Source organism: Mytilus californianus, unplaced genomic scaffold (genome assembly GCF_021869535.1).
Source record: "Mytilus californianus isolate M0D057914Y unplaced genomic scaffold, xbMytCali1.0.p SCAF_7, whole genome shotgun sequence".
Lineage (NCBI taxonomy): Eukaryota > Metazoa > Mollusca > Bivalvia > Mytilida > Mytilidae > Mytilus > Mytilus californianus.
Window position 1 is genome coordinate 53558496 of NW_026262723.1, and position 23185 is coordinate 53581680.

At 31.9% G+C, this 23185-nt stretch overlaps 1 protein-coding gene across 1 annotated transcript; it reads right to left on the reverse strand.

Annotated features, from left to right (window-relative positions):
* Positions 1-873: 873 nt before the first annotated feature.
* Positions 874-15748, reverse strand: LOC127708453 (uncharacterized). Its single transcript, XM_052213322.1, has 6 exons — positions 15736-15748; positions 11211-11267; positions 8572-8625; positions 7436-7495; positions 2665-2740; positions 874-2273 (listed from the first exon to the last, which is right to left on the reverse strand). Exons 1-6 carry the CDS (start codon positions 15746-15748, stop codon positions 1538-1540), a joined length of 996 nt encoding a protein of 331 aa, XP_052069282.1. The 3' UTR covers positions 874-1537.
* Between the last annotated feature and the right edge of the window lie 7437 nt (positions 15749-23185).

Below are 23185 nucleotides of genomic sequence, written 5' to 3' on the forward strand. Positions count from 1 at the left end.
TTGCATTGCCCGAATAAATGGCGGTGATTAATTGTTTTCTCAGTTGGGATTCTTTTTTGCCATGCACATTAAATATATAACCAATGGAAGACATGCTATCTTTCAAGTTAATAGTGTACTGAATTTTCATTAAAAAAAAGCCAACATAATATAGCATTAGATTTTCATTCTCAATCTGTTACATTATATCGTTTCTTATTAACGAACACTTTATATCCTATATGCAGCCCTGGGTGGTAAAGCTATTCGAATACGATCATTCCGAAGTATTATTTTCTTTGGGTGTTGAGAGTTGTAGACAAAAGGTAAAAACGAGACGGAAAATACCAAGGAGACATCCAGATAAGCGTTTCAGACGATCAATTTAATAAACACTTTGTGTTATTTTCATTATGTAATTTTATTAATAGAAAGTAAGTAAGACATTTGTAGGCACTAACATTTTGAAACAACAAAAAAAGAGAACATTCTTAAAGAAGTACCAAATAACACAATTCAAATACAAGCACATTGGAGTTTCTCCAAATATTTAGACAATTTCATACTTATACAAATACATAGTATCTTGTGTACGGTTCCGTTCATATAATATTTGATATCTATTTATGCTATAATCAGAGTCTAAGTTTGAATGAGTTGTTGTGTCTCTGAGTCCTAACTTGAAGAGGAGTTGGTTGAACAAAATTGATACTTCCGGAACAAACGAAATAACAATATACGTGCACGTGCCGTTAACGTGCGTTTAGGTTATGTTATGTTTGGTCTGCACCCATATCTGCTTGAAAATATGTTATATGATAAAAAAGATATATATATATATATATTCTTAATAGACACGAAAATAAAGTAAAAAAAAACCAACTATGACCGTAACAAGTTTAAACACGGCTTTTAATCAACTCAATATAACAATATATATAATAGAGAAAGAAAAAAAAAATAAATAATAAGAAAATGTTAAGTTAAAGTAAACAACGAACATTAGTAGTTGTACTCAATTAACGAAAAAAAACATCATCAATTTTAAAAGTTTAATTAAACATTACTTTTTATTAAGGATTTAAAAGAAACACACGTTGTGCTAAATATAAATCAGGGAGATAATTATAGATGAACGTTTCAACGAAATTGACAAATGTGTATATTTATCTGTTTCATGTGCATGAGAATATAATTTTATTTTTTTCCACCATGCTTTCTATGATACTTTAGAATGATTGCCAAAATACAGTGGCTATGATTTTATTATTGCAAAGATGTTGACGTTTACACATATGTAGACTATCAGCTGTTGACATTCTCGCCATTTGGTCTCTGGTAGATATTTGTCTTATTCGCAATCGTAGCATATCTCCTTATTCTTATAGTATGAACAGTTTAATTACGTATTTAGTCTGTTGTTTTTTTTATTATTACCATTAAAATTATTAAAATCTCTGTATCGCTGTATATGAACGATGCATTTGGTATAAGTTTTGATTAAAATGAAATTTCTATCCGAATAAATATGAAATAAAATGTATATGCAACTTGTAATTTACATGACTTTATGTCGTTGTTGAGACATCATAATCATCTTCTGTTTTTTGTCCAAAGAAATGATCATATGTGTCTTCCCTCCATTGTCATTCTTTTTGTGACTTCCGGAGTCATAAATAGTATCGACGGCATGATTATAAATGTTATCCTCTGATTCCTTGTGACGATTACTTCCCGAATGGTCGTAGACTCCTTCAGATATATCATACTGATCCTCATCGCAAATTTGGTTCTCTGTAGCCTTAACAGGCTTTGCAAACTCATAATCTGTAGGATTGTTAGAAAATATTTGTCTATTGAAACCCGTTTCGGTTGGATCTAATACCATGTAACTGTCTGCATTTCCAGTCCTGTTGTATATAGACTCCTTAAAACTCTTTTCAGCTGTAGGGTCAACGATAGCATATTCATCGTCATTTGACATGTGATTGTCTGTAAATGTTTTATCTTGACGGTCTGCATATGTAGGTATCTGAACTTTTTCTTTATTAACAAAACCGTTGACTGCACCTAAGTTGGTGTATTCATGCTTAATATTGTTGATCTGAGCATTAGGATGTATGTTGTCATAATCATGAACAAAAGTATTTCTGCTTTGTTCATACATGCCATCATTCTGCATATGACTGGAATGATTAGCGGTTAGTGGTAAAGCTATATCTTGACTTCCAATATAGTCATTTCCTCCGAGATTGTTTCTTATTTTTTCTCTTGGATTGCTCTTGAATGTATGCCTTTAATATAAATTACGTTAAGAAGTATTTTTTTTTTAATTCTAAATCAAATGAATTCTGTACAAATAAACCAGGTCTGCATAATTTATCATCCCTATAAACATGCATCTCATTGGCACTCATACCACATCTTCTTATTTATATAAAGAGTGAATGGCGTTAGTTCTTATTGTTTTCCTTTTAAAGGTCAATGTTTTGCATTGTAATAAAAATCAGCAAATAGTATTTCTAAAATTTCAAGCGTATTGATTAAATTTTTTTTGACATAGAATAAAACATCAATTTGAAAAGGATTTGAGAAATAATAATTATCAAATATTTTGAATATTACGTCGAATATTTCAAGAAGGAATATTGAACATCCTAAAAGTACACTTTTGTATAAACATACCTTCTTATGAGAATAACAATCACAATAACAACACAGACTAGTAACAAAGTACCAATTACCAAGCCTACAACTAAACCTGCAAAATTAAAAGAAAGTAATCATATTACCTGTTATATGGTTGTTGTAGCTTTAAGAACACCATAACACGCTTAAATAGATTTGTTTTATTCAAATCTTTTTGTTCTTCAAACAACAAATGTCAATGCCAATACAAAAAAAAAAAAAAAAATGAAATGTCCATTCTGCAATCCCTGTTTTCTTTGTTAGGTTATGAAATGTTTTATTATCCAATTCAAAGAACAATATAGTTTCCAGTGAAAATGAATACAAATGGTTTTTGTTACTTTTTTTTAACTCTTTAAAATTATAGCCCAAAATTGTTTAGGCCGATAAACTGTACAATCTTGTGTTGTGGTTTAAGTGACTTCATCAATGCTTTAACTTTGATTCTTATAAACAAACTATGGATTATGATTGGTATGCAATTACTAATCATACATATTGTATCGTTTTTCTAGGGCAGGTTTGTTTTCCAAAGTCTGCTGGCTTTTAAATCAGAAATATAAAGGCTGCACGAGCCTTTGGATGAAATAGTTTCTGCTTCACTAGTCACATTCATGGTGTTGATTTTGATGAAAATGCACGATTGGTCATTGCCGGTGATAAGGCATAATACAAAAGAGGCAAAAGATGCGAAAAGGGATAATCAAACTCATAAGTTGACGACAAACTGACAACGCCATGGCAAAAAACGAAAAGCAACGAAAAGAAAAAACACAAATAACATAAAAAAAACTAGACATGCTAGGTAGTAGAGAATTGATAAGAAGTAGTTGATTCGTAAACGATAATCAACGAGCGACTTCAGTCGCAAGTTGATTATCGTTTCCGAATCCACTACTTCTTATCAATTCTCTAGCTTAGCCCATTTCTAGTAAAACGACTTTCTGTTTTACGTTTTGACAATGAATCAACGATATTTCATAAAGATAGTTTCGTATTTTGTCTTTTTTATTCTATAATAGCTGGAAATGATTATATCCACACGGTTTGCATCTATATTTAAACATTTGACAAGTTAACATAAGTTTAAGATATCTTAAATGGGATGTTAGCTCCAATTTTTAACACCAGATTTTATTTTTGTATATACATATTTCATTTAATGTTTAATCATTACAAATTATTTAAATTGAATAGATTTTGGTATATTTGATTTATTCAAAAAGACATATATTAATATACAGAATTTATTTATCTTGTTTTGAAAAGTTAAAAAAATTTAATTACCAAAATTTAGAACCTTCAAAATTTATATGCATAATATTTAGCAACATGATTTGATACCTTGAAGACTAAACACCGTTAAGCTGTTAATCAAATAAATATTATTATTGTTGATGCCATATATCTGCCATTTCATAATGCTCAAATTCATGTTGCTTTCCTAAAAAAATATGTGCTTATGATTTAAATTGAAAAATTATATTTTAATTTTTTTTAAACTGTTTCCGTCTCATTAAGTTAAGATTATGTTAACATTATTACATTTTGCATATATCGTTCACCGGTCAATAAACTAGTTTTATCTGTGGTACGCATTCTAAATCTCCATTAGAATTGCTCTTGCTACGGATGTACAATGAAGAATTATGTTGATTTCATAATCTTACCATCAAGCTGTTCATAGCCGTGTCTAGTCGTTGGTAACAAATGTCACAACGGTGATATTAACAGTGCAAAGTTAAAACCTTGTATCCGGAATGAAATTTTTTCATTGTAATTTTTTCTGGACCAAAAATATTGTTTTAATCCTAGAACATGTAGAAGTATTATATATTATATATTTCAATTTTATATGATGGCGATGATTTTGTTTCTGTTTTAACTGTCAAAGAAGTAGTTTTAACCTATTTCTTTAAAAAAAAAAATAACACCCAAAATAAAACAAATTCAATAAACATGAACAAACCAAGATATATATATATATATTTCATTAGATTAAAAAAGCGAATTATCAATGAGACAGAAATACAGTTAAATGAGATGTATTGACAATTAAGCGCTTTGAGAGTACTATTCATATAATGATTGATGTCATGCATAGACTGAAGACTCTATTGAGTATGAAAAAAATACGCGCGGGTTCGAATCCTACACATGCCACTCGTTTTTGAGAGGATAAAAGATCGTAAGTTAAAAGTTTAAAGTTATGATGTAAGTTCTCTTAAGTAAATACTGTGGTCAGTGGATTCTTGAAAAATTTTCTACAGTAAGAACAATAGACTGACGTCAGAGAAATGGGTAAAAGAATGATAAAACGAACTCTACCAAAAACCGGGTTGATCACAGGTGGTGATGAAGGGAAATCAGATCCTCCGTTGCATGTGGTACCCGTGGTGTTGCTCATCTTAATATCCACCGTCATCTGAGAAACAGAAATTCCATAGTGGTCAACCAACACGTGATCGCGTACATAAAGGTTTCGAAAAGATTACGTAGATTTTATTATCTGAAACCCTTGTTTAAATAGCTTCCTTTAAGGCAGCAACTATCAAGGAAATCACAATGGAATCGCGAGTACTAGAATATCAAATAAACTTGAAGATATATACTCCATATGCAGGCGCTGCAAGACTGTTCTACATTTAAATGGAAAGTTTACAATTGGAAGCTTAAATCATCACTTTTGTCGCAAAGTTTAGTTTTTAACCTATCCTTAATGCCAATTTTCAAATGTAAGTTAAGAAATGAAATGGACTTTACTGTATCTGAGGTATCCTTTATTTCAAGATGCGTTCAACATAGTCCACAAACTTTAAATCATTAATGAGAAAACATCATAAATGAAGCGGAACAGGAAATTAAAGGATAATAATATCTTCTTTTCGCTCTTTCAAAGAAGCTTCCTTATGAGGTCTGCCTAATATAAATAACGGAACAAGTCGGTAAGAAAAGGAGAACAGTTGGTTCCCATAGGAATGCCGGTTGTTTGATGAAAAACTGATCCTCCAAAAGGGGATTTGTAAATGTTTTTTTTTCTAACCACCTGACATTATATCACATTTATGAAACATCTACATTTGATCTATAAATGTACTCATTACGTCCCGACTGATTATACATCGCAGAGTATGAAAGTTTGGAATAAAAACACAGGTCACACGAACATAGACAAGACCGTTACAAACGTACAATTAATTCAATTCCAATGTATGTAAATATTGATAGCGAAATCGACATTTGAATGGTTGAGAATATCCCACGTGACATTTAACAAAACTTCATTTTCCCTTCTGAACATCGGGACTACCTCATGCAACTTTACCCGTGGTTAATAAACATAACTTTTTGAATGTTTTTGAATAGCGATAGTACAGATATAATCGTGTTCAAAATTATTTTAGGACTAAAAAAAAAACAGAAAAAACTATAGTAAATAAAATCGGAACTGTTTATACATGTTATATCGTGCATAATTATAAAAGCAAGTGCATATGGAAAATGTATAGACATTAATAATGTATGTTCAGGAAGTAAAACATGTATATACAATGATATAAAACTTTCATTTCCATTGACTTACAGAGATAAGATGATATGTTCATTCTCGAAAAGTCATATTTCCCTTAGAAGATGTCTTCGGAAAATATAAATTTTCTTTGGTGAACCAATCTGCATATCTACCTAACACAAGGGGAATAAATGTATAATACTGAAAAATAAATTATCTCATAATACAATACATAAAACTAAAGCAAAAAGAAAATGAAACCTTTCATATAATTTGGGCTTTATAATGTCCATTTACTAGTAGCAAAGTGATTAAAAAAGAGACAGAAGATACCAATTCAACAATAGAAAATTATAAGTAGCAGAAATCCGACAACAACATGAAGTACAATTTCTGTAATAAATCAGAATCCGAAACATAGATAATCTATAACAGTCAACCAATATATTTGAAGATATGTGTTCTATACGCGATCGCGGCTGGAATGTTGCTACGTCGAAATGAAAGTTAACAATGGGAAATCCTTTTTTTTGTCATATAGTTATTTCTCGAGCATCACTGAAGAGACAATAATTGTCCAAATGCGCATCTGGTGCAGAAAGATTGCTACCGTTAATGTTATTGCTGCCACTGGGTCGATACCTCTGTTGGTGAACTCTTAGACCCCGAAGATATCGCCAGCCCAGAAATTCTGTCCAGCCATTACAATACGGATATTATGTAATTTAAAATTGCTGCTACAAACTTTTGGAAATTATTTCAAATTAAGGAATAATTATATCTTCCGCATGCAATTTTCCCTACTTTAACTTTACTTTTTGTCCTTTTTTGTTTTAATTTCGAATAAGTTTCGGATTTTCAAATATTTTGGTCCCGAGCATCACGGAAGAGACATTTATAATCGAAATGCGCATCTGGTGCTGTAAAAGTGGTACTGTCAATCTACCTCATTGTCAGCTTCAAGATGTAAATTAAGATATGAACCATAATTAACTGGGGCATCTTGTATTTCAAGTTCATTTTGGTAGATGCATAGTCGCCACACTTTGTATAATTCATTGATCTCATCACTACTGAGATATAAGCACACGAATATCTCTTGTTTACACTCTCTATCGCGGTATTTTCAAACCATATTTGCCTTTTTACAATTCACGGAGACGCTTGATCTTTGGTGCATTAATTTGCTCTCTTAAGATAATGTGATGTTTTCTGGCTTGTTCTCACTTATCGAAAATGTCTTTAAAAAAAAAATACCTGTTTCTGAATCGCTGGAATTACCCAATACTCTTGCTGAAGTAACATTTTCATCACTGACTGTAAAAAATGATGAATTTAAATACAAGCTATTGAAACCTCGCTATCACTATGTCGAACATTATATTTGACTATCATAAGACAGCCCCGTCTCAGAGATGCGAAATATTGAAATAGTGCATGTTGTATAGATTAAGTTTCTTTAAGAAAAGAAAATGACATCTCAATAAACTTCTCAATCTATTAAGGCGGCCGATTAACATGATTAAAGGTAAGATGTTTATGGTCCAAGTTCCTTTCAAGTCGAATAAGTAATTCTTCTAAAAATGCATAGTTTTTCCGTTCTTTTACATCAAATATTAAGTAACTAAATCACTATAACTCTATATGTAAAAACAAATAACTTGGTGACCCAAAATGTTTTATAAGTTATGTTCAGTCAATTTTAAGTGTGGAAACAAACAGCTCTAATCGTTGGAATCAATTTTCTTCCATTTTGATTAACAACAACATTGAACAATAACATTGGATTCAAGTGAGTACTTTTCAAATGCAAAGATTCAAAGTGATTACAATATACCATTTTTTTAAAGATATTTTTTTTTACAATTATTTAATTACTAAAATTATGAAACTTGAGACAGCAATTTTTGTTGATTGAACGCAATGAAAGAATAATTTACGGTCATTGAAGGACTACAGGTAATGTACAGCTGAAACTAACCGTTCTTTAGAATGCCCATCTCTTCATGACAATAGAGCGCTTCTTCATGAAGCTACATTGCTTAAATTACAAAGATCATCCCAATTCAAATTTAACTTAAAGGAAAAAGTAACAGAAACAAAATACCGAACTCCAAGGAAAATTCAAAACGTAAAGTCCCTTATCAAATGGCAAAATCAAAAGCTCAAACAAATCAAACCAATTGAAAACAACTGTCATATTCCTGACTTGGTACAGGCATTTCCTTATGTAGACAATTGTGGATTAAACCTGGTTTTATAGAAACAGGAAGGATAACGAGACCACATAGGCGTTTGTTAAATACATAGTATATTGCATCCGAAACGATATAAGTCACTTAATGAAAAGAGGATCACTGTTGTTTCTTTTTATTTTACGTATTCAGCCATACCTGCACTTGAATCTTCACTTGGGATAAATAATGAAACTGTCGTAGTTTCCACACCTGAAATTAACAAGAGGCTCTCAAGAGCCTGAATCACTCACCTGTAATGTTTTGCTTAAATCTTTCATCAATGATTATTTTTGCTTTTCAATATATATTAATGAATGGCTTAAAACTTTCATTGAAATGTTCTTTGTCATATTTTGTTCAAAATCAAAGAAATGCATTTTACCCCTATGTTTCATTTTAGCCATAGTGGCTATGTTTCTTGACGTACAAGAAAATAAAATACAAACTTTATACTAGATACTCTGAAACTCATTCAGTCCAAGTTTGGCTGAAATTGATTCAGCAGTTTCAAAGGAGAAGATTTTTTAAAGTAAGCAAACTAAAGGAACAAAATGAAAAAATGATTTTAAAGGGCAATAACTCCTTAAGGGTTCAATTGACAATTTTGGTCATACGAACTTATTTGTAGATCTTACTTTGCTGAACATTTTTGCTGTTAACAGTTTATCTTTATCAGTAACAATATTCAAGATAAGAATCAAAATCTGCAAAATTTCCTTAAAATTACCAATTAAGTGGCAGCAATCCAAAAATGGGTAGTTAGAATCAGCTGAAAATTTCAAGGCTGACAGAACTTGGCCTAATAAACATTTTTACCTCCATCAGATTAGCTCTAAATGCTTTGGTTTTTGACATATAAGCCAAAAATTGCATTTAACCCCTACGTTCTATTTGCAGCCATCGCGGCCATGTTTTTTTACGAAACAGAAAATAAAACACAAACTTTATCCTAGATACCCTTAGAATCATTCAGCTTAAGTTTGGTTGGAATTGGTTCAGTAGTTTCAGAGAAGAAGAATTTTTAAAGTTAGAAAACATGATAAACAAATTGTGTAAAATTGTCCTTAAAGGGCAATAACTCATTAAGGGGTCAATTGATAATTTTGATCATATGAACTTATTTGTTGATCTTACCTTGCTGAATATTTTTGCTGTTCACAGTTTATCTTTATCATTAATAATATTCAAGATAATAACCAAAAACTGCAAAATTTCCTTAAAATTACCAATTTAGTGGCAGCAACCCAACAATGGGTTATCAGATTCAACTGAAATTTCAGGGCTGATAGAACTTCACCTAATCAACACTTTAACCCCTATCAGATATGCTCTAAATGCTTTGGTTTTTGAGATATAAGCCAAAAACTGCATTTTACCACTATGTTATATTTTTAGCCATGGTGGCCATGTTATTTGACGAAACAGTAAATAAACAAAAACTTTATTATAGATACCCTAAGCATCATTCAGCTTAAGTTTGATTGACATTGGTACAGTAGTTTCAGAGGAGAATATGTTTGAAATAGTTTACACCAGACGGACGACGACGGAGCCAAGTGATGGCAAAAGCTCACAGTTCCTTCGGAACGGTGAGCTAATAATTAAGTCATAAATTGTATAAAGGTATTACGCATGAAGAAATATGAGAATCATAGGAAAGTGTTAGCTCACGAAATGACACAAAATCTGTCAAAATCACTGAAAATTCATGTGTTATTACCCTTAATCAATTGAAAACTAAACAAAGTCATACACTTTTGTAATCTGATGTTTCAATTCCAAATAGAACTGCTATTTTGTATGATGTGGAGAAAAATATAACGAATGATAGAATAAAAGATACTCCGTGCGAGCTCAGTAATACGTATATATCTTCTCAAATGACAATATTGAAACGAAAACTTTTTATCTTCATCATTTGTAATGTCCCTGGCAAATGACATATGTACAATAAAAGACAGGGACCTCTCTGTAAGCTGCTCTCCACTGCTAAGGGTTGATGTATTCCAAGTTATTTGAAATTAAAGATGTTGTTCATGTTAAAAACAAAAAAGTACGTATATAAATGCGAAGATTAAATCCAGCCGTATACTTTAACCTAACAATCTCCGGGTCACCAAGCATTTTCGAATAGTGATTGAAAGTTATGAAAGAGCATTTGTCATTTACTGATGGAAACTTAATACCAGCTTATCAATTTTAGTCTGAAACGGTCATTCTGGTCTGAGCAGACTTTAAACGTCATTTTTAGTTTTTTACTCAATTTCAAAAGTGTCCATTAAGGTAAATTCAGCTATGTGCTTGCAGTCAATTAGGGTCTGTTCAGTCTATATTCAGACGGTTCAGTAGTTGTTGTTTACCTGTACAGATCAACAACGTACTGAACAGTGCTAAATTGACCACAAGCGCATTGTTTGAACAGTACTGAATTTACCGCAGTCAATTACTTGACTGAAAGACTGAACATGACTTATTAATTTACTGTTGTTCAGTCTTTGTAGATGATGTCAAGATCAAAATGACGGTTTCAGTACTAGTGTAAAGTACAGCTAAGTATGAACAGTTAATACACTTAACTTTCTTTTTCGTTAAGACAATGTCGTGTCTTTTCATACAGGTAAAACATGTAAAATATGCAGACCTAAAACTAAATGGCTAAGTACGTTACCCTTCTGTACAGCCAGACAGGTAGTCAAAATCAAATGTTTAAATAATTTGAAGCAATATACATATGTACGTCACTTGAAAAGGGGAACATTGTTGGTTCTTTTTTTAAGGTTTTTTTTTCGACCTACCTGCACTTGAATCTCCTCTTGAGGTGATATCTGACGAGACTGTAGTCGATGTATCGTCTGAAAACAGAATCTTATCTTTAATAATGTTTTTATACAGATAATTAGTAAAAATATAACGAATGAGGCAATAAAAGGTACTACATGCGAGTTCAGTAATACGCATATATCTACTCAAATGACAATATACGGACAAGTTGTTCCTGGGTAGCTGAAGAGAGAGGGCATAAAAGGTTGTAGTATTCAATTGTACGCAGCCAAATTGTACCTCTATCGGATGTTTGAAATTCCGTGTCTTTGCAAAAGGAAGTCAAACATTAAATACATTTACAACTGTTACTAGCCCGCTCATCTTTTTCGGGACTGTCCAAATTTCACGATCCGCAAATGTTGCCATGAACAATGTCATAAATGAATGTGGAATTTTGCGTAGAAACAAGCACGTCAAGAATACGGTGAATACACGAATTCAATATTGGAGGGTAGACGTTTTAACAAGAAAGATGACGAGCAAGATCAAAGTTTCTTTGCACTTAGACACATGGAACAGACACTTAATACAGATAAGGACAAAAAAGCGGACAAATACACGGAACGCTGGAATTGTAAATGTGGTTGTAGGTGCTTCGAATGCAAAATGAATCGGAAACTTTTCAGAGAAAACTTAACATTCATTCTTTTCTGGAGCCTCTTTTGAGAATATTGAAAAAAAATATAACTTTCTGATTCCTATACTGACAGAAACAGTATAAAAATAGGCGTGATATGTCTATGTACCAATTATGTATTTGGTATCAAATACGACTATCATATTGTAATCCACAGTATAGTTCAAGCAGTAGCAAAAGTCAAATGGCATTACTCTGATTTTAAAATAAGTGTCCGTACAATAATCCTTAAATAAGGAAAGAGCCTAAGCGTTGCAAAATATAATATCATTGCAAATATTCCAATGCTTTTGTTAAACAAATGTGTGAACGGGAAAGATTGAATTGATCGATTGCTTTTATGTTTTCAAAAGACTTCTATGATTATAAAATCCGTGTTTCATAGATATGAGGCTAGTAATTTCAAAACTCCAACAAACAAGCGAACAGCGAGTTTTAAGTTCGGCTGAAGGGTATACGTACAAACAACGGTACAATAAACATTCCAAGTACGGAATTCTAGAAGGAGATACTGAATGCCCATAGCATCATTCATGTATATATGTCTCGATATCCCAATAGCATAAGTTCGAATCCCGGCAAGGGAAGAACAAACATTAGCTTCCGCAAATTTGTAGATTTAACATTGTTGTGCAAATATTTAGAGTAATTATGAATATAATATGTGTATTCAGCCGTGTATCACCTTCACTGGTGATCCAATGGATGGATCTGTCGTAGAGTTGTCATTTGTTTAGACGAACTTATCAAAATAATTATTTCTGTGACTGTATCGTACGATCCTTTACGATAGATATTTAGCTAATCTGCAATCAATTCCATCTTCATGCCTAATATATTATGTACTATGTTACAACTCTAGATTCTACTGACGAGGGAAGGTAACACTAGGCAACCGAAAGCTGAATTTTTAGTTCAGTTTATGTGGCCGAGTGGTCTAGAGTGCTGGACACAGTGCAGGCGGTGTTGTCTCTATATCCCAATAGCATGAGTTCGAATCCCGACGAGGGAAGAACAAACAATTAGTAAAGATACAGTCACAGAAATAACAACAATGTTAAATCTGCAAATTTTCGGGTCTAAATATCAGCACAACAATGTTAAATCTGCAAAATTGCGGAAGCAAATTTGCAGATTTATCATTGTTGTGCTGATATTTAGAGTAATTATGAATACAATATGTGTTTTCAGCCGACTATCACCTTCACTGATGATCCAATGGATGGATCTGTCGTAGAGTTGTCACATGTTTAGACGTATTTATACATATATCTATATGTGCTACTTAACATACTTAATTCAGTAGTTAAGTAATATATTGGATCATACAATCTCTAATATGGTCCAAGGACACAGTTATCGTCCTTTGGTTTTCGTTGTCTACAAATATAGTCCCTAGTGTGAACAGTGTATAACTTGCATTTTTTTTTGATACACTTTCCCAATTTATTTCTTGATATTTTATGCATGAAATATTAAGTAAGGGGATGAAATTACATGTTAAAAAAATTTGGGTGCTGAATCTTTATGTTAAGTAGTGATTTGGTCCAGTTAAAAAAGGTCAAAAATTCGAATGTCTGAAGCTGTCAAACTGAATTTTAGCCCCCCTTAACACAGAACTGTCAATATTTTGAGTTAGAGCTGGTAGAAGTTTCTATTATTTTGATATTATTTGTATCAATAGTAGTACACTACACTGTAAAAATCTTTTTGAGATAGAGCAGGTGCGATTTTTTTAATTTGAATTTATTGTCTAAAAGAAATGCACTACGAAATAACTGTGTTCTCGGGCCTAAGATGCTTGTGATTTTATTATTATTTATTCCTTATTTGTTGATTTATCTTGGGAGTAATAATGCTTAATACATGTAATTGTTTACTAATAAATATTGTAAGCAACACAAAACTAATGATGTATGACGAAAAATATAAGATTATCGCAATTAAACGCTGCTATAATGTGAATGGGTTCAAAAAAAAGGTAAACGCATTGTTTCATTGTTGGTTAAGCAACAAATGAATATATCATGTATACAAGAAACCCACTGTCCTGTTAATGGTATAGACCTCTGGGTCAAACAATTGTGGGATAGGTTTTTAAAAATATTTTCAAAACTTGGTGGAAATATTCGAAATGTACTAAAGAGGAGTTAGCTTCTTTATGAGATTGGTGGGGGATGGGAAATAGAAACTAAAGCCAGTACTATTGTCATTTCAAATAAAATTTGAAAGATCAGGGTAACGTTTGAAATGATATTGATTCTATACCATCAGAGCAGGTTATATTTTATACCGATTGTATAGCACTGAGGGTTTGAACGGAAATAAAAACAAAACTTATCTGATGAAAAAAGTAAAATAACAAAAATACCGATCTCCAAGAAAAATCCCTTATCAAATGGCAAAATCAAAAGCTCAAACACATCAAACGAATAGAAAACAACTGTCATATTCCTGACTTGGTACAGGCATTTCCTTATGTAGAAAATTTAGGATTAAACCTGGTTTTATAGCTAGCTAAACCTCTCACTTGTATTGCAGTCGCATAAAATTCCATTATATTGACAACAATGTGTGAACAAAGCAAACAGACATAATAGGTAAAATGTCAAAAATAAGAGTACAGCAGTCAACATTGAGTTATAATCTTAATCACTATAAAAACAAACAAATATGTCAACAAAGAAAACAAATTGGCATATAGACAAAGCACATAAGCAAAAATAAAAGACAATAATACAAAAAATGACCATAGCACAATAACACAATGGCGGAATGTATAAGTACCGAGGCACGCCAAAAAGATATTACCAAAAATGGACTAGATAGTAAGGGTTAATAATTTACAAATACAAATAAAAGAACACTATAACAGAAAACAGACGTACGTTGAAAGAGGAAATATAGAAAGGCAAATTGACTTGGATGAATTAACAAATACAGTTCAAATCTGAAAAAAATATGTCTCCGGGAAGGAATGAGATTATATCTGAATGTTATCAAATATACTTGGACCTTATCAAAACGCATTTCACTGACGTACTAAAGGAAATATTGGACGAAAATGAACTAAGAATATCCCAATAGCACGATATGTTAACCTTACAATATAAAGGAGGAGAACGAGAGTTCATAAAATACTAGAGACCTTTAAACTTGGTGAATATGGATTATTATTTATATCAAATGTATTAGCAGACCCTTTTCAATTGTTGTTAAAACAATTACCATCCGGTTAAAAACAGGTTTGTAAAGGTTCATATCATAGGCTTAACATTAAGATTTGATTGATATTTCATTTTTGTTTGTAATCGTTCAATAAATCATAATTTATCCGACTCTAGATCCAAAATTATGTAAATAAAAACTTTATCAAAGAAATAACTGAAATTAATGTAGATAAAGGATATGTGAATGTGCGGATAAAGTGCAGTCTAAAGGATATTCGGTCAACATTTTCTGAAAATAGCCTATCGATGCTTTTTTCTCTCTTTAGATTTCAAATATTCGAGAAATTTCAAATAGTAACAATCATTGCGTACCCGTTATGTGCCTCATTAACTCTATATAGAAATCCGTACCGATTTACATACGATACTTAAGAGTGTTTTATTTGTACTACAAATATACGTGATATATCAGAAAAGAGCGTGTACGGCAAATGAAATATTTCGAATTTTCTAAAGTGAAATCATAATTGAGCGTCTTCATTTCTGTATATTTTTTTTAATTTGTTACACCATTTTCATTTATTTTTTTATTTTGCCCGTTAAAATCTATTCTTATTATATTTGTTTTGCTTAGTTTCTGTATTTATAATTTCCCCCCTTTATTATGGGCACCCCTCTCCCCTTTCACACCTGAATAGCACATGCTACACAGGGTCTATAGGTCATCGCTTTTGCCGTGATACACATTATTGCACAATTACGGCACTCTGGCCTCACAGATGAAGAAAATCATCAGAATCCTGAAAATGATATGAAACATCTTTTGTTATTAATATCTAACAGTCTCCGGGACAAGTTTGCAATTCCGCTGAGTGCAAAAGTTGTCATCTTAATTTTTGGAGTTAAGTCAAAATAAAGTTGATAACTTGGTTGGTATTGATTCCCTGATATTTGTCCTAACAAATTTTGGCTCTAGCACCACTGTTGACAAAGTTATGCCCCTTTTTCAACAATTTCCACAGAGGAATAGTAGTTTTCCTCAAGGGAAATCAAATTTCCCTAAAGGAAAAAGATTTTTCCTCAAGGGAAATTGTATTTCCTCAAGTGAAAAAGATTTCCCTTAGGGAATTTGCTGCATTAATATTTCCTTTGAGGAAATTCTATTTCCTCTGAGGAAATTTGCGGCTTCAAATTTTTCTTTGAGGAAATTCTATTTCCTCTTAGGAATTTTGAGGCTTCAAATTTTCCTCTGAGGAAATTTGCGGCTTCAAATTTTCCTTTGAGGAAATACTTTTTCCTGTGAGGAAATTTTTGACAAACACTTTTCCTTGAGGGAAAATTCAGGACCACAAATTTCCTCTAAGGAAACATTGTTCTCCAAATTTCCTGTATGGAAATCTCTGTTCATCAATTTTCCCCTAAGGAAATGTTTTCCCCTATTTTTCCTCTATGGAAATTTCATAACAGTAAAAACAGTATGAATATAATTTTTCCTGAGACTGAATAATTGATACAAAAGATAATTAAAACTTTACAAAAATGTTCACTGATGAGTAACATGACATACAAAAACAATAGGCTAGTTGTTTTAGACAATACAATAATAAGCAAAACGCTATGAATATCATACTATTTGTGATGTTATTAATATTGTGCTCATATTTGCAGATTAAATAAAATAACAACTTTTCATGTTAATTTAACTTTTCTTCTGTTTAAGCTGCTGCGTACATTTATTCAATCCCCTACATAACAGTTCAGTGCATAAATAATTCCATCCACCAGACATCTTCCTTCAATTGGTAGAGAATTCATTTTTGCAATTTGTTCTTCAAACATCTTCCTCTGTATATTTGATATGACGGAGCCATGTACATGAATGGATAAAGCAGGTGTTTATTTCGACGACAAAATACTATTTTTTTCTACATTTCTCCCTAATCCTTCATTGAATATGTAGGTTGTTGCAATTACACAATTGTGTTCTTGTGCATCTATGATTGTACTCCATTTTGTTTACAGCCATTTTGTAGAAACCTATTTCTTTTTCCAGGTAAGCACACATTTCATTTCACATTAATCCAATTAGCACACAATGTAAAAAAGTATTAACCTAAAGTTTCCTCTTTGGAATTAACCTGTTGATGATCACGAAAACCAAGATGTCTGACCTATAAATACACAAAATATAAATTGAGAAAAAAAACAGCAATATGAAATAAGCTTATTTTATCATGTTTAATATGAACATTTTGAGAAACTTAAATTTGATATTCTTACTTATCATGCTTATGAGTTTTCTTAATTCAGTGTTTTGTGTCCACAACTTAATAACAGTCGTTTTAGTGCCTTGCAGTGATATTGAGTTGAGCCACTTGCAACAGTTTTTACAGTTTGTTCATATGTTGTGCTATTTGAACCACTGTCCTAGATTATGGTTAGGTTGAGTGCTCACAGACATGACTTTTTTATTAATTGTTATTGGCTTTGAACTAATTTGGATTGTTTAAATCTTTTCATGCTGGGGTCTTTATTGGCTGACTTATAAGGTATGGGTTTTCTCATTATCGAAGGCCGTCATTGGTCTTTAATTGCTTGCATCCACTTCATTGAACTCTGGTAGATAGATAACTCATTTACCATACCACATCTTCTTATTTTTATAATAGTCATCATTCAAGGGCAATCACTTTTATTATATAGAAGTGGTCTTACCATTTAGGCCTTGTTGTCTTCTGTTTATCTAGTTTTGCAGATCATTTCAACTGTACAGTTGTAACTGTTTATATTTTTTTTTATCTTCTATATTTCTTGCCCTAAACTTAAAAAAGGTAAAAACTATAATCTAATGACTATAACTATTATTATACATCAGTATGTGTTTTTCTATATACCATGATATAAAAAAGAAATGAAATATTTGTGCTATTTCATTTCACAGACTATTTGCCAGTCAACAGTTTCAAAGACATAACACCGGTCAATAGTTTAACAAACAAACATTCCCGTACTTCTTCGTTGTGTTCATACTAATTTTTCATTGGACAACAATGACGTGATTAAGTATTCTTCTATGATTTGTGTGCTTGACACCGTTAAACTCTGAAATATTCTTAACGGTATAATCTGTATGTGTCTGTCGTCAAAATTTCAAATTAATATATTACCTACAGAAGCAATTAAAACAAGAGGCTCTCAAGAGGCTGAATCGCTCACCTGTAATTCTTTGCTTAAATCTTTCATTTATGATTATTTTTGCTTTTTAACATAAATTAATAAATGGCTTAAAAATTCCATTTAAATGTTCTTTGTATCTGTAATATTTTCTTCAAAAGCAAGAAATGCATTTTACCCCTATGTTCCATTTTAGCCATAGTGGCTATGTTTCTTGACGTATAAGAAAATAAAATACAAAATTTATACTAGATACTCTGAAACTCATTCAGCCAAAGTTTGGCTGAAATTGATTCAGCAGTTTTAACGATGAAGATTCTTTAAAGTAAGCAAACTAGATGAACAAATTGTGAAAATTTGTCTTTAAAGGGCAATTTCTCCTTAAGGGGTCAATTGACAGTTTTGGTCGTATTATCATATTTGTAGACCTTACTTTGCTGAACATATTTGCTGTTTACAGTTTATCTTTATCATTAATAGTATTCAAGATAATAACCAAAAGCTGCAAAGTTTCCTTAAAATTACCAATATAGTGGCAGCAACCCAACAATGGATTGTTAGATTCATCTGAAAACTTAATGGCTGATAGAACTTGACATAATGAACAATTTAACCTCACATCAGATTTGCTCTAAATGCTTTAGTGTTTGAGATATAAGCCGAAAACTGCATTTTACCACTATGTTCTATTTTTAGACATGGCAGCCATATTTATTGATGAAACAGAAAATAAAACACAAGCTTTATTCTAAATACCCTAAGGATCATTCAGCCTAAGTTTGGTTTGAATTGGTTCAGTAGTTTCAGAGGAGAAGATTTTTTAAAGTTAGAAAACATTATAAACAAATTGTGTAAAATTGTCGTTAAAGTGCAATAACTCCTTAAGGGGTCCATTGAAAATTTTGGTTTTGAAACTTATTTGTAGATCTTACTTTGCTGAACATTTTTGCTGTTTACAGTTTATCTTTATCATTAATAATATTCAAGATAAAAACCAAAAACTGGAAATTTTCCTTGAAATTACCAATTTAGTGACAGCAACCCAACAATGGGTTATAAGATTCATCTGAAAATTTCAGGGCTGATAGAACTTCACCTAATGAACAATTTACTCTGTTTCAGATTTGCTCTAAACGCTTTAGGCTTTGAGATAAAAGCCAAATCTGCATTTACCCCTATGTTCTAATTTAGCCATGACGACCAGGTTTTTTGACAAAACAGAAAACAAAACACAAACTTTATTGTAGATACCCTCAGAATCATTCAGCTCAAGTTTGGTAGAAATTGGTTCATTAGTTTCAGAGGAGAAGTGATGGCAAAATCTCACTGTTCCTTCGGGTGGGGGGGGAGGTTAATATAAAAATTCTTCATGTATATTTAAAAATTTATTTGTATTTCAAAAGGAAAGAAAGTTACTTATCTGCTTATAGCATGCCACATGAGTAGAACAAGGTCCCATTAGGCCATGCAAGACTGAATAACATTTAAGATCAATATAGGCAGTAACACATTTTTTCATATGAAAATGCATACACATAAGCTAGAGGAAATAAAAATGTGTTTCGTTTTTGTAATTTGTAGGCTAAGGTGACATCATACAAGAAGTATCAGTCATTCTCAAACTAAAATAAAATAATTTCATCCCCCTACTTACTTTTTATGCATAAAAAATATAAATATCTCATGTCACTGGTGAAGAGTTGTCACATTTGTGTGATATACCAAATATTCATATGAATATGTTTTTAGGTCATGTAGGTGTAATGGGGCAACCATTTCAATTTGATTTGTTAGTGGTGAAAAAGGGGGGGGGGATTTTTTAAGGAATTACCTTGCCTTGTAAGTGCTGAAAATAAATAACCTGGCATAAGATATGATAAAAGGATAAACGAAAATTTAAATAAAAATAAAAAAAATTGCTAATCCATAAAAAAATCCCAATCTCAATCAGTAAAATAAATTATTGTCTGTTTCCAAAGTCATATGGAAGTAGTCCAAATAATTATGACGCATTGCAAGGCTTTTTTTTCTCTCTGACGCCGTAGGAAGGAGAAGTGAGTTGACATATACATGTATGTTATCATGCAAAATCAACAGTAATGAGTATACCTTTTAGATTGTCATCGTCACTGCAAATGGATCAATAATACTAGGGGGAATAGAACCAATAAATTGATCGGATCCGATATGAAGTTCCCAGTAACGGAGAACTTCTAACTTTGAGGTAATATTATTAGTGTCGGTGGTCTTACAAATGAATCAGGGTGAATTGCAGGTACATTAATTAGCAGAGAAGAGACAATTATCAACTTGTTACTCATTATCTCGCAGTTATTTACGGTTAATTAGCTGTATATATCCCAAAACAGGTGCTCGGAGCTAGTACTAGTCTATGACTTTTAAGTAACAATTATATTTATATTCACAATCAGTGGCGGATCAAAGGGGGATGGGATCCGGGGGTTGGACCCCCCTTTTTGTGAACGATCAATGCATTTAATGGAGACATATATTTGGACTCCCTTTATCCTGGCTGGAATCGCCCCTGATATTACATGTAAATCAAGTCCCCGGTTACTGTTAGCATAATGGTAATCACAAAGAGGATTGTAATTAAAAGGACCAGGATTTATAAATATACAATTCTTGGAGAGGGGAAGAGTGCACTTCACGATGATCGCAAAAAAGGGCCTTGCACGTTATTTTCATCATCTTGTCTGAAACAGTTTGAATAATGAGCTTCAAGGCGAAGCGCGAAAACAATAAGTCATGTGAAATACTAATGACAAACACGTTGTACGGACAAACCCTTAAATCCCTCAATGTTATGTCAAATGAATTAAAGCGAGGATAGGTAAATTTAATATCAAAACTAAATATTTGTTATATGTCCCTCCTGATTTCTCAAGAAATCATAGAATCAATAAATGTATAAATCTTAATTATGCATGTCTGTGTGAGATCCATTTCATGAGAACAAGGATTTCTATAAAATCCTTGATGGGACCCTTTATATATACAGTTTTTTATTTTCCCCGGAAAAGACTAAAAAAAATATAATCTTTTGGGAAATAATCCGATTTTGTTAAATTATTTCCCTTCATAATTATGATAAATCCTTTTAGTTCTTCAATTTTAAATTAAAATAAATATTTCATTTTGATCTAACGACAAACTTTTTAAATTGTAGTGGCATGGTCAGTCAACTGATTAGTTACATGGCTGATTACCAGTTTACTGGTGACCAAGTAATTTTCCATATGACAGTGGCGTGTACCCTTGGGTGTGTAGAACTTATTATGAATACCTTAATTTTCTGGGGAACATTCTGTCTACGTGTAATACTTAGTATATATTGCAACAGATGACATTAAACAAATTTTCCTTGTAGCATCGGTGTCCATTTCATGTTCAACCACTCAAAATTTTCACAAAAAAGATAATATAATAAATTCATTAAAAAAAAGATTGAAAAAACACTAGCAAATAAACTTCGCAATAAGTTAACGGGGATCTAAAATGTTTATGACTAACGAGTATTTTCACTTGTACGATTTTTCTGTGAAATGAGTCTAAGAGTATATACATGTATATCGGGATACTGACGGCATAGTAAAATATTTATGTACCTATTAGTTGCGGCTCATTTTGGTCTTTTAAGTTAGTTTCTTTCCCCTGCATTACTTGATCGCTTTTGTAAAAAATAACAGCACAACAACAACAGCACTCAACGTCAGTATTGTACCAAAAAATGAAAAAAAATATTCAAAAAGAATGCTCATAAAATTCAAATATTGGTAAGCACACACACTAACCTGTCACCACAGACATGATCTTTTTGTTAATGCGCCAAACTCGTTTCTTCCACAGGACAACGATGTCGATGGTGAGGAAAACCTAGTCCAAATAATTATGACGTCTTGCAAGGCTATTTAGGCGTCCCAGAAAAAAATTAAAATAGCCTTGCCAGACGTCATAATTATTTGGACTAGGGAAAACTTACCAAATCATTTGTTCCCCAAATGAGTATCCTAGTGTAAAGGTTTTTTAATACATAGCTATTTCATATTGGAATGGCACATATTCATGAAAAATCAACAAATGATCCGAAAGTCGGAAAGATGATTAGTCCTCTGACTCCACAAACTTGGACACAGTTGTGATGTTGCTCTGCTGAGCTATAAATAACCGTACGACCATCAGCAATGAGCAAAATTCACACCATATAGAAAGCTGTAAATATAATAAAAGGCCAAGAAATGACAAATGTAAAACAAATCAACAAGAAGCCTAACATTTATAATAGAATTTAAAATAAAATTGAAAATAGAAATGGGGAATGTGTCAGAGAGACAACAACCCGACCAAAGAGCAGATAACAGCCGGTTGTCACCAATGGGTCTTCAATGCAGCGAGAAAATACCACAAACTGAGGCGTGCTTCAGCTGACCCCTAAAAAAATGTATACTAGTTCAGTGATAATGGACGTCATACTAAACTCCGAAATATATAAAAGAAACTAAAATTAAAAATCATACAAAACTGACAAATGCCATAGGCTCCTGACTTGGGACAGGTGCACAAATATGGTGGGGTTAAAAGCCTATATACTGTAAATTTCAGAAATCATTGCATGCATTTATTAATATTGCCAATTAACATAATCATGATAATTTCCCTTTCAATTTTTAAAAAATTCTGATTTAAGTTTTTGTTGTATATTGGGACTTTGGACAGTTTCAGAATCCTTTCACCAATTTTTATGAAACTTTGGTGAATTGTTTTTATATATTGACATAAACTCCCTTTTCATTTTTATAACCCTTGACCGTCTGTGCGTCTGCCCCAAAGTTGGTTTTTGTTCTCTAATTTAGTTTGCCTCAACCAAATGTTATAAAACTTTTATAAAAGCTTATTACCACAATACTCAGATCAAGTGTGAATTTTGGTGTGGTGTAATGTTACC

Coding starts and splice junctions, on each gene's coding strand:
- LOC127708453 (XM_052213322.1), bottom strand. Junction 7,496..8,571: donor AAGTGAAGATTCAAGTGCAG/GTATGGCTGAAT, acceptor CATTTTTTACAG/TCAGTGATGAAAATGTTACT. Junction 2,274..2,664: donor ATTGTTATTCTCATAAGAAG/GTATGTTTATAC, acceptor TTTATATTAAAG/GCATACATTCAAGAGCAATC.